Genomic DNA, 12410 nt, shown 5'->3' on the forward strand with positions numbered 1-12410 from the left:
CAAATCTTACCTGTCTGCATCCCAAATGGCACCCCATGGCACTGGTCAAACGTAGTTCTCTAAACGGGGAATAGGGTACCATTTGGGACACAACCCGTATCTAATTGTTATAAATTGTTTAACAGATGAAGCAGCTCACCTGTGATCAGTGCATGTTGACTCATTTATAGGTGACAGAACATGGCCTTTTGGCCGTGCGCAGAGGGGTTTAGGGAAGAGTCGCTTTAGTTCTGAAATTTAAACAAAAGACTTGATCAGATTGCCTGGCATCCAGACCAATTTGCTTCTGCCAGGCAAGTGATCAGCAACCATAGTAGTCAAACCTAATGATTGGCTATGAACAAGACTTAACTTCCTCTGCAAGGTAAAACCTCTGCTTGGGTATGAGTATACTACTGGGCTTGTTGAACTTTTTTGTCCACCAGTTGTGCTGCATGTACATCCGTGTGTAGCTGGATGTCATAAACTGTTTATTTAATACTTTATAGATGGCTACATCTTATCTGTGTATGAAGATACCACTTGAAGAAATCTGGGGAGAGATGGCCTTCAGGACAGGTATAATCATAGTAGCGCATACTGTCATTGAAAGGCATCCCATTTCTTACTGCCTCTTGTGAAACCTGACTTCAAAGGCGTATCGCCACAATGCCTTCTGGAGCTGCTGCTGAGCATTCCTTCTCGTCTTGTGATGGTGTCGTAACTCCGACCTTTTGAACGAACCATTCCAGCAAAAACACGATTATTCTTTGGAGAGAAAAGTTACAGTTGAATCAAAACACGAGTACGAAGCTCATTGATGCATTTACATCCACTTAATATGAAGTCAAGGTGAGCATGAACTTTCAACTTGAACGTGTTTGAGTGTCCCGATAATGACGCCTGCTAAGTTAGCTACAGTAGTTAGCTAACGGTAGCCAAAGTTTGTTAATTTTTTGGCCAGGCAGGTGTTTCACTTGTTAGATTAAAGTATAAAGCCAGCAAACCAACGAATCAGAAAGATAGTTTGAACAAACAATTAGTAATTTAATTATTAAAACGTTGTCATTGGCCATAGCTAGTTTTATTTTTAAACATTCACAAACCTTCGTAGACCTCTGGAGCATCAGCAACTGCTTCTTCTGGGGTATTACCGCAGTCCGCAAACAAGTATTATCGGTGCATGGCGCCACCTACTGTATTGGCTGTATATCAGCCTACTATTCTGTAGTATGAATTCATTACACTTTGTGAAAACATTGCACCCATTAAAAACTCACCACTATTCCACTAAGTTGGTCCTATCTGTTCCTACTCCAGGCCAGCAGCCTTGGAGGACGGGACACTATCATTCAAAACATCTTGTAACTCTTCTGCAGTAAAATCTCATTCACCCAAATAAAAAAAAAGGTATTGGTCACATGCACATATTTAGCAAATGTTATTGCGGGTGTAGCGAAATGCTTGTGTTCCTAGCTCCAACAGTGCAGTAATATCTAACAATTCAGAACAATACACACAAATCTAAAAGTAAATAATTGGATTCAAGAAATATATAAAAATTAGATTGAGCAATGTCGGAGAGGCATTGACTAAAATACAGTAGAATAGTATATACATATGAGATGACTAAAGTAGTATGTAAACATTATTAAAGTGACTAGTGTTCCATTATTAAAGTGGCCAGTGATTCCAAGTCTATGTACATTGGGCAGCAGCCTCTAAGGTGCAGGGTTGCGTAACTGGGTGGAAGCCCACTAGTCATGGCTTTTTAACAGTCTGATGGCAATGAGATAGAAGCTGTTTTTCAGTCTCTCGGTCTCAACGTTGATGCACCTGTACTGACTTCGCCTTCTGGATGATAGCGGAGTGAACAAGCCGTGGCTCGGGTGGTTGTTGTCCTTGATCTTTTTGGCATTCCTATGACATTCGGGTGCTGTAGGTGTCCTGGAGGGCAGGTAGTTTGCCCCCGGTGACCGCACCACCCTCTGGAGAGCTCTGCGGTTGCGGGCGGTGCAGTTGCTGTACCAGGCGGTGATACAGCCCGACAGGATGCTCTCAATTTTGCATCTGTAAACGTTTGTCAGGGTTTTAGGGGCCAAGGCAAATTTATTCAGCATCCTGAGGTTGAAGAGGCGCTGTTGCGCCTTCTTCATCACACTGTCTGTGTGGTTGGACCATTTCAGATCGTCAGTGATGTCTATGCAGAGGAACTTGAAACTATCCACTTTCTCTACTGCAGTCCAGTCGATGTGGATAGGGGCGTGCTCCCTCTGTTGTTCCCTGAAGTCCATGATCCGATCCTTTGTTTTGTTGATTTTGAGTGAGAGATTATTTTCCTGGCACCACTCTCTCGTCATTGTTGGTAACCAGGCCTACTACTGTTGTGTCGTCTGCAAACTTGATGATTGAGTTGGAGGCGTGCGTGGCCACGCAGTCATGGGTGAACAGGGAGTACAGGAGGGGTCTGCATTCAGCATTCTTACATAGATATTCCTCTTATACAGATGGGATAGGGCAGTGCGCAAAGCGATGGAGATTGCATCGTCTGTGGATCTGGGGCGGTAAGTAAATTGAAGTTGGCCTAGGGTGTCAGGTAAGGTAGAGCTGATATGATCCTTAACTAGCCTCTCAAAGCACTTCACGATGACAGAAGTGAGTGCTACAGGGCAATAGTAATTTAGTTCAGTTACCTTTGCTTTCTTGGGTACAGGAACAATGGTGGACATCTTGAAGCAAGTGGGGACAGCAGACTGGGATAGGGAGAGATTGAATATGTCCGTAAACCCTCCAGCCAGCTGGTTTGTGCATGCTCTGAGGTCGCGGCTAGGGATGCCGACTGGGCCAGCAGCCTAGCGAGCGTTAACATGCTTAAATGTCTTACGTCGTCCAAGGTCCTTGGTAGTGGGCTGCGTCAGTGACACTGTATTATCCTCAAAGTGGACGAAGAAGGTGTTTAGCTTGTCCAGGAGCAAGACGTCAGTGTGCGCGACGTGGCTGGTTTTCCCTTTGTAGTTTGTGATTGTCTGTAGACCCTGCCACATATGTCTTGTGTCTGAGCTGTTGGATTGCGACTCCACTGTCTCTGTGCTGATGTTTTAACTATTTATTTGCCTTACTAAGGGAATAACTACACTGTTTGTATTCGGCCACATTCCCAGTCACCTTGCCGTGGTTAAATGTGATGGTTCGCACTTTCAGTTTTCCATGAATGCTGCCATCTATCCACGGTTTCTGGTTTGGGTAGGTTTTAATATTCACAGTGTGTACAACCTCTCCTATACACTTTCTGATGAACTCAGTCACCATATCCATGTGTTCGTAAATGTTGTTCTCAGAGGCTACCTGGAACATATCCCAGTCCGCGTGATCAAAACAGTCTAAACAATCACCCAAGTAGTTCTCTGCAGCTGACACCACAACATCCATCCTCTGTGATATAAGTTCCATAACTGAGGTACAACTGACATCCATGGCCATGAATGCCAAAAAAACAACCTTACTGAAGCATGTGTTATTCCTATCACTCTCTATTGGCCTCAGCCTCCTCACAGGTACCCTCTTAGGATCCCTCACCCTGGACCCATCTTCCTCTAACACTCTCTTTACTGCCTCAGCATAGCACATCTTCTGCCATACTCTGATCCTGGCAACCTCAACCTGCCGTTCACCAGACCCCTCTGATCTCCAGCACCATGTGTACCACTACAGTTAATACACAACCTTTTCCACCGATACTACACATTCCTTTGTCTCATGTCCTCCTGCACACTCCTTACATCCAGGAATCTCCCTCCTACACACTACTGCTACATAAACCATAAGCTTGACACCTAAAACACGTTAGTGGACTTTAACTGGTGTAGACTCTGCATCAAAGCTCAGTAGTACACACGGTGTCTTCTCTGTTTCACCACCTCTCCACAGTTCTGAGTCGCACCAAATGGCGTGCGTCACAAACACTGGGAATCTTCAACTTCAGTTGACCCTCTTCATCACTTCATGCCACTCCAGTTATCACTCCTTTCAACGGCGCCCTGCTCTGGAGAGGAAAGCAGGTCACACTTATTTCCTCCAGTCGCGTGGTGCGGAGGGCATAAAAAATCTACACGATTCCACTTTGAGTCATAAACCTACCCGTCATCTTGGTACCCCAAAAAACTTTTCCAGAGATTCAGCTGGGAAAAAATGTGTGGCAATGTTCCCCTAATTATGTTGGCGCTCCCTGCTGGCCATAAATGTGAAAAACAAAATTAGAGTAAGGTAACCCTGTAGCTGGTTTGAGACATGACCACTCACCTAAAATAGTGTCATTAGTCAAAGAAGGAAAAACACAGAATATTAAAATATCCATCATGTACAGTTTGATTCCTATCTACCCATCATTTAGATTTACTGTAAAACATATTATTCATATATTTTATAAACATACTACAGGATTCTTTGTGATCTGATCATCAGTTGGAATGTAATCTTCATTGATTCCTAACCAGTCCTGTGGTTTCACTTTCATTCTATAAATGAATTTACAATAGTGCTGTACAAGCATGCCTGATCCAATGTACACTCCCCAAATAGGCCTAGCTTGTATTTATGCAGAGACTTGAGGGATATGATTGTGACACATTTTTCCAGTTTGATCTTCAGTGACAGGTGTAGGCTTATTTGTCCAGGCAGAAATGACTGAAAGTAGCCTCAACATGGTGAGACCTGGAAAAAGTTGCCCCGAAACGAGTGAGATGGAGGAGGACATTTGTCTATGGCCTATGCTCCTTTTATTGGAGCCAAGGGCTTAGATCAGATAAGTCAATTATTCAGGTTTTTTTTGTTAGTATTTTTTCTCCCCAATTTCGAACTTGTCTCATCGCTGCAACTCCCCAATGGACTCTGGAGAGGCGAAGGTGGAGTCATGTGTTCTCCGAAACATGACCCGCCTAACCGCTCTCCTTAACACCCGCCAGCTTAACCCGGAAGCCAGCCACACCAATGTGTCGGAGGAAACCGTTCAACTGGCGACCGGGGAGTCACTATAGCACAATGAGCCAAGTAGAGCCCAACCACTACTCGGGAGGCCTGGAAATATTGTTTTGACCAAATAAAATGAGCTGAATTTTGCAAATGTATTATATTAATCTGCCCCTGTCTTGTCTGAAAAAGTGTTATGAATGCTATGGTTTGAGCCCCGGTCGTCTATGGGCGTATTCCTCTGCCCAGGCGTTGCTGAAGCATACCAGATCTTACAACGCCTGGATAGGTATTTTAGTATAAGCTAACCACATCATATGTTATATCAATCTGTCAGTCGATGGTTGACGCATGCAACGTCTGAGCAGGGGAACGCAATGTGTGTCACAAGACTGGGTTAGCCTGCTGTAGACATTTACTTTGTGGGCTAGTCTTCAGGCATCAGTTAAAAGACAATCACATGAGCTAAGTTCATTGAACAAGCTCCACTAAAATTACAATTGATAGCCTTTGAGTTAGAATAGGATAATTTTTTAAAACATGACACTGATACTGAGGTTAATTGGTAAGCTGTAACAGACTATTTGAGGTCCTGCTGCTCACAAACATATTTCAGAGGCTCTGTAAGTGCAGCCTTTCCCCTACTAAAATCAAACATCAACTATGATCATGAAACTTCATCTGAGGTACTTGGAAGAAAATATGCCCTATAGACCTTCAGCTCTCAACATTGTAGTTGTTGGCTGCTGATAAGAAGAAGCATGCACTTGGACGCTAGCTCCAAGTAGACTTTTGTTGTGCCAAAGTAAACCTACAGAAGAGGTAAACCAATCACTCAGCCACTTTACCTGTGTGAAGCTCATTATACTCCAAAAACTCAGGAGACACATATCAATGGAGACTGTGTCCAACTGTTACATACTTTACCCTGCATCTTACGGACTGCTGCACTATGTACATAGTAAATGACCACTGGTCACTTTAACAATGTTTGCATACTATTTATATATCTACTAATGTACTACATTTGTGATTCTTTGTTTTACTTTGTATTATTGTGTGCTTGTTTGACATTTACTGCATTGATTGATAGGAACTAGAACATAAGCATTTCACTGCACCCGCCATAACACCTGCTAAACTGCGTACGCGACCAAAATACTTTGATTTGATCACCCTATATCACTACCGTGATCATTGCTATGATATTGCCCTTGTTCTACTTGCCCAGAGTCCGATAAACCCGTGGATACAATTGTTATGTCTCTGTGCAGTATAAAGTAAGTTAGCTCTAGTTTTAGCGTTAGCGCAATGACTGGAAGTCTATGGGTACAGAGGGGTACAGAGACATACGGGTACAGAGACATATGGGTACAGAGGCATACGGGTACAGAGGCATACAGGTACAGAGGCATACGGGTACAGAGGCATACGGGTACAGAGGCATACGGGTACGGGTACAGAGACATACGGGTACAGAGACATACGGGTACGGGTACAGAGACATACGGGTACAGAGACATACGGGTACAGAGACATACGGGTACAGAGGCATACGGGTACAGAGGCATACGGGTACGGGTACAGAGACATACGGGTACAGAGACATACGGGTACGGGTACAGAGACATACGGGTACAGAGGCATACGGGTACAGAGGCATACGGGTACAGAGGCATACAGGTACAGAGGCATACGGGTACGGGTACAGAGACATACGGGTACGGGTACAGAGACATACGGGTACAGAGACATACGGGTACAGAGACATACGGGTATGTGTACAGAGACATACGGGTACAGAGACATACGGGTACGGGTACAGAGACATACGGGTATGGGTACAGAGACATAAAAATGGTATCCATGAGTTCATCAGACTCTGGGCAAGTAGAACAAAAGGCCCGAATCTCGCAGTATCCCTTTAAAGGTCCAATGCAGATCTCAATATCAGATCATTTCAGGGTAATAATTAAGTACCATACTGTGATTTATTTTTTTAGAAAGTGGTATATTTTTTAAATAATACATTCTTAGAAAAGAGCCATTTATCAAGCAATCATTTTTCTAGGACTGTCTAGGGCAGGTTTGAGTGGCGAGGGTAAAACTGAATGTGCAGTTATTGGCAGAGAGGTTTGGAACTCTTTCTTATTGGTTTATTAACTCATTTACTGCATGGTGATGTCACCATGGTAGGCCAAAATTCCCTGACACCAAAACAGGAACAAATTTCAAATGTTTCTTTCGTACAGCTCTTACAATAAAAATTATTGTATTATCATCATTTTCACAATTTCACAGTATTATTCCAACCTCAGGGTGGAAATATATATATATATAACACAGGAAATCACATTTGTGTTTCCACTGGGCCTTTAACTCTTTCTGTCTATATCGCCCAGCCAAATGTTGCAATGCAACGGTAATTCTGTTTTAGTTTGATTAAGCATCGCTTGACATGGAAAATAATAAAGAAATAATAAATTAAAATCATTCCAGAATGTATTTTATTTTTCTCTGCCCCAACCCCACCCCTAATCCCTGTTGCTGCACTCATTCAATACAAGGATATGGTGCTGATTCCATTTGACAACAGATTAAATAAAGTTACAATTCATCTCACTACACGCAAAAAAATCCATTCAAACCACTGCTTAAATATGCTTATGTCTAGTTGTCCTTAATATGTACATCCACATAGTAATAATTTGGGACTGAAATTAACTCAAAAGCCTATACATTTGTACTACATAAACCCACATTTTCACAGTCCATTTTGTTTTAACCTCCGTCAATGAGTGGAGCTTGTCGATCTCGACTACATGAAAAAGCCTTTGCAGTATGACGGTTGACGGTGTTGGTATACCAGGGGTGTATTCATTAGTCAGATTCCGTTGCAAAACGTTTTGCCTTGCATGGAAAGCGTTTACCATTTACTCTAGGAACCAAATGGTAGCAAACATAACAAATGGAATGGGGAGGGGCCTACCTGAATTTGTCCAATAAAACTCCAGTTTTTGTTGAAAAAATGTTTTACGTTTTGATTAAGCTGTTTTTGTTGGAAAAGGTTTTGCAACAGACAAAACGTTTTTACACCCCTGTTGACTGCCTTAAGAGCCCAGGACTCATTTTGAAGTCTCCTGTAACAACAGTCCCAGCAATGCAGGGCACACTGCATGCAATGCCCTTATTTGAGGTCGGTATGTTCTTACCAGGCAAATTCTCTGAGCACAACATGGAGAAAAACTTCAAGATTGCATCATTTTTTTGTAATGTTTTGATAGGCCTACAAAAGAAAGAGGAGCATGCAGGCTATGTTGACTGTCTGTTCCTGGCATTTCAAGATAAGAGATGAGGCTGATTTGGTTTTAGCTCTACATTGGAAAAAAATTATACAGATGTATTGTCACATATAACGAGTACTGTAGGTGAAATGTGTTGTTTCACAGGGTCAGCCATAGTAGTGCAGCGCCTCTGGAGTAAATTAGGGTTAAGTGCCTTGCTCAAGGGCACATCGACATATTTTTCACCTTGTCGGCTCAGGTATTCAAACCAGCAATCTTTCGGTTACTGGCCCAACACACTGCTAGGCTGCCCTGGAGCAGCAGACAGAACTTGGTCAGTGGGGGTCCAAAGAGCTAAGTTGATACTTCCTACCTGACCCACGGTCAGTAACTTGTTTGGTTGGTTTGAGTCTGTTTTGTGGTTGGATGGGGGTGAAGGGGAGTGAATGACAAATGTTAAATGAGGACTGATGTTACTGAGAAACGTTTATTCTGTGGTAGTGTTTCACATGGAGATGTTTTCGTACAGGTCTTCGATCTTCTCCTTGAAAAACTCCCTCAGCTCGGGTCTCTTCGCTTTTAGTGTGGGAGTCAATAGGCCATTCTGTATGGAGAACTGCTCGTTGTGGATGTGGATGTTTTTCACCTTGGGACAGACAGAATACATTAGAATGTAGACAGGATCCTTTGCCAGGTCAAGTGTGCATATCAGCTATTTGTCATCATCGTCTAGGTATTCACTTTCAGAGAGTTGTCATTTGCCCTTACAATTGACACACACACACCTGCTCAAACGAGTGGAGGCCACTGGCCTTGCCCAGTCTCTGCAAGTCTTCCATGATGGCTTTCTTCAGGACCTTTACATACACACACACACAAGACAAGACACCATACCATGACTCTAAGACAATACCATGTGATGTGTTATGTCAATCTATTCAACAACTCAAAGGGTTCAACAAGGTGCCCTTTCCTTTTCTTGAATCAGTTTACTCAGGGTCTAAGGATCTGATGATCTTTCTCTAAAAGCGCAGTACCTAGACATGAATGTTGTGCAACAGGAATCCTTTCTTTTGATTACGTCAATCTATTCACATCTATGCACATAGTTGATTATTTCAAGCCTCTCCTTCATCATGGCAACAAACAGAATGAAAACACCATTGAATGTAAAGATGGGATTGAAATCACATACAGTATTTTTACAGAGGTCCCGATAGCTCCCCTCCATGCCTTTCTTCAGGGCCCATGCAGGCATTGTCTCTGGGTCAGGAACAACTATGGCAACCAGACAGGACTAAAAGAGAAACACACAAGTAACCTTTAGAAATGTGAAATAATCAAATGTTCTGTATTTTTCTCTCTCTCTTTCTCTCTCTCTCAATAGGCCTAAGTAGGTAAGTAAGTATGTGTCTATCCGTCACGACTTCCACCAAAGGTGTCTCCCCTTCCTGTTCGGGCGGTGCTTGGCGGTCGCCGTCGCCGGCCTACTACCTGTCACCGATCCATTTTTCCTTTTCGTTTGTGTCTGTCTGTTATTGTTATCACCTGTGTCCTATTAGTTCATTTCGGTGGGTTTATTAGCCTCCGCTGCCGTCTTTGTGTGGGATTGATTGTGCTTGTTAGCGCTGTTAGGGGTGCGTGTTTGCGCCACAGGGTTTTTTCCTCTCAGTCGTTGTACTGTGGGTACTATATTTAGGAGTAGAGGTTTCCCCTCCGTGTGTTTCATGATTTTCCCCACCTGTTGTTGGTGGGTTGGGACTGTGCAAACTGGAATTCCTTGCTCTCCTGCTCCTGACTCCTGCATCTACCTCTTCTTAGGAGGCACCTAACACTATCTATGAAAATATCGGTACACAAACAGTATCCAGCATAAACTGTGGTTTTAACCCATTACAGTCTAAGCCAGGGGAGAGGGGGGGGTTCGACTAAGCTATATGGAATTGTTTAATAAGGTCATACCAAGGATCATTTAGCTATTTGATTTTACATTTTAAGAGCCGTTGAAGTATGAAAAAAATATCTAAAAAAATAATTCGATGAAAAAAAATGTCGACTGTTATTAGCCCATATAATCACATTGAATAACAGATTCACTCCATGGAACAGATAGTCCCAGAATAAATTTGTTCTGAAGTGTCCTATATCTGAGAGATTTAAGAAAGAGAAAAGGTTTATATGTCTTTTTTTATATGTATTTAACCCCTTATTTGTTGAATAAATTGTCCCTATATGTGCATTGAACAAAAATATAAACGCAACATGCAACAACTTCACAGATTTTACTGAGCAACAGTCAATTGAAATAAATTCATTAGTCCCTAATGTCACATGACTGGGTATACAGATCTGTTGGTCACAGATACCTTTAAAAAAAGTTGCCTTATGCAGCGCCACAGATCTCCTTTGCATAGAGTTGTTCAGGCTGTTGATTGTGGCCTGTGGAATGTTGTCCGACTCCTCTTCAATGGCTAGTTGAAGTTTCTGGATATTGCCGGGATCTGGAACACGCTGTCGTACACGTTGATCCAGAGCATCCCAAACATGCTCAATGGGTGACATACAGTGGGGAGAACAAGTATTTGATACACTGCCGATTTTGCAGGTTTTCCTACTTACAAAGCATGTAGAGGTCTGTACTTTTTATCATAGGTACACTTCAACTGTGAGAGACGGAATCTAAAACAAAAATACAGAAGATCACATTGTATGATTTTTAAGTAATTCATTTGCATTTTATTGCATGACATAAGTATTTGATCACCTACCAACCAGTAAGAATTCCATCTCTCACAGACCTGTTTGTTTTTCTTTAAGAAGTCCTCCTGTTCTCCACTCATTACCTGTATTAACTGCACCTGTTTGAACTCGTTACCTGTATAAAAGACACCTGTCCACACACTCAATCAAACAGACTCCAACCTCTCCACAATGGCCAAGACCAGAGAGCTGTGTAAGGACATCAGGGATAAAATTGTAGACCTGCACAAGGCTGGGATGGGCTACAGGACAATAGGCAAGCAGCTTGGTGAGAAGGCAACAACTGTTGGCGCAATTATTAGAAAATGGAAGAAGTTCAAGATGACGGTCAATCACCCTCGGTCTGGGGCTCCATGCAAGATCTCACCTCGTGGGGCATCAATGATCATGAGGAAGGTGAGGGATCAGCCCAGAACTACACGGCAGGACCTGGTCAATGACCTGAAGAGAGCTGGGACAACAGTCTCAAACAAAACCATTAGTAACACACCGTCATGGATTAAAATCCTGCAGCGCACGCAAAGTCCCCCTGCTCAAGCCAGCGCATGTCCAGGCCCGTCTGAAGTTTGCCAATGACCATCTGGATGATCCAGAAGAGGAATGGGAGAAGGTTGGGGATGCTTTTCTGCAAAGGGGACAGGATGACTGCACCGTATTGAGGGGAGGATGGATGGGGCCATGTATCTTGGCCAACAACCTCCTTCCCTCAGTAAGAACATTGAAGATGGGTCGTGGCTGGGTCTTCCAGCATGACAACGACCCGAAACACACAGCCAGGGCAACTAAGGAGTGGCTCCGTAAGAAGCATCTCAAGGTCCTGGAGTGGCCTAGCCAGTCTCCAGACCTGAACCCAATAGAAAATCTTTGGAGGGAGCTGAAAGTCCGAATTGCCCAGCGACAGCCCCGAAAGCTGACGGATCTGGAGAAGGTCTGTATGGAGGAGTGGGCCAAAATCCCTGCTGCAGTGTGTGCAAACCTGGTTAAGAACTACAGGAAACGTATGATCTCTGTAATTGCAAACAAAGGTTTCTGTACCAAATATTAAGTTCTGCTTTTCTGATGTATCAAATACTTATGTCATGCAATAAAATGCAAATTAATTACTTAAAAATCATACAATGTCATACAATCATACAATGTGTTTTTCTGGATGTCTCACAGTTGAAGTGTACCTATGATAAACATTACAGACCTCTACATGCTTTGTAAGTAGGAAAACCTGCAAAATCGGCAGTGTATCAAATACTTGTTCTCCCCACTGTATCTGGTGAGTACGCAGGCCATGGAAGAACTGGGACATTTTCAGCTTCCAGGAATTGTGTACAGATCCTTGCAACATGGGGCCGTGCATTATCATGCTGAAACATGAGGTGATGGTGGTGGATGAATGGCATTACAATGGGCCTCAGGATCTTGTCATGG

At 43.1% G+C, this 12410-nt stretch overlaps 2 protein-coding genes across 15 annotated transcripts in view; both read right to left on the bottom strand.

Moving 5' to 3' along the window:
• LOC109873379 (folliculin-interacting protein 1) overlaps positions 1-1123 on the bottom strand; it is a 56078-nt gene extending 54955 nt beyond the window's left edge. For 6 of the 12 annotated variants that reach the window (XM_031807710.1, XM_031807711.1, XM_031807700.1 and 3 more), the window contains exons 1-3: positions 1086-1123; positions 609-747; positions 140-230 (exon numbers count right to left, since the gene is read on the bottom strand). The gene's annotated coding sequence lies outside the window, so the exon portion shown is untranslated. Of the gene's footprint in view, positions 1-139; positions 748-1085 lie in introns of those variants that run through there. The other 6 variants (XM_031807703.1, XM_031807704.1, XM_031807707.1 and 3 more) reach the window with 4 other exon arrangements.
• Positions 1124-7433: 6310 nt separating this feature from the next.
• Positions 7434-12410, bottom strand: part of acsl6 (acyl-CoA synthetase long chain family member 6) — a 91332-nt gene continuing 86355 nt past the window's right edge. For all 3 annotated transcript variants that reach the window (XM_031807712.1, XM_031807713.1, XM_020464182.2), the window contains exons 19-21: positions 9424-9525; positions 9014-9085; positions 7434-8874 (exon numbers count right to left, since the gene is read on the bottom strand). In XM_031807712.1, coding sequence (XP_031663572.1) covers positions 8734-8874; positions 9014-9085; positions 9424-9525 — 315 coding nt within the window. In that variant the 3' untranslated portion in view covers positions 7434-8733. The remainder of the gene's footprint in view (positions 8875-9013; positions 9086-9423; positions 9526-12410) is intronic.

Source organism: Oncorhynchus kisutch, linkage group LG28 (assembly GCF_002021735.2).
Source record: "Oncorhynchus kisutch isolate 150728-3 linkage group LG28, Okis_V2, whole genome shotgun sequence".
Taxonomy (NCBI): domain Eukaryota; kingdom Metazoa; phylum Chordata; class Actinopteri; order Salmoniformes; family Salmonidae; genus Oncorhynchus; species Oncorhynchus kisutch.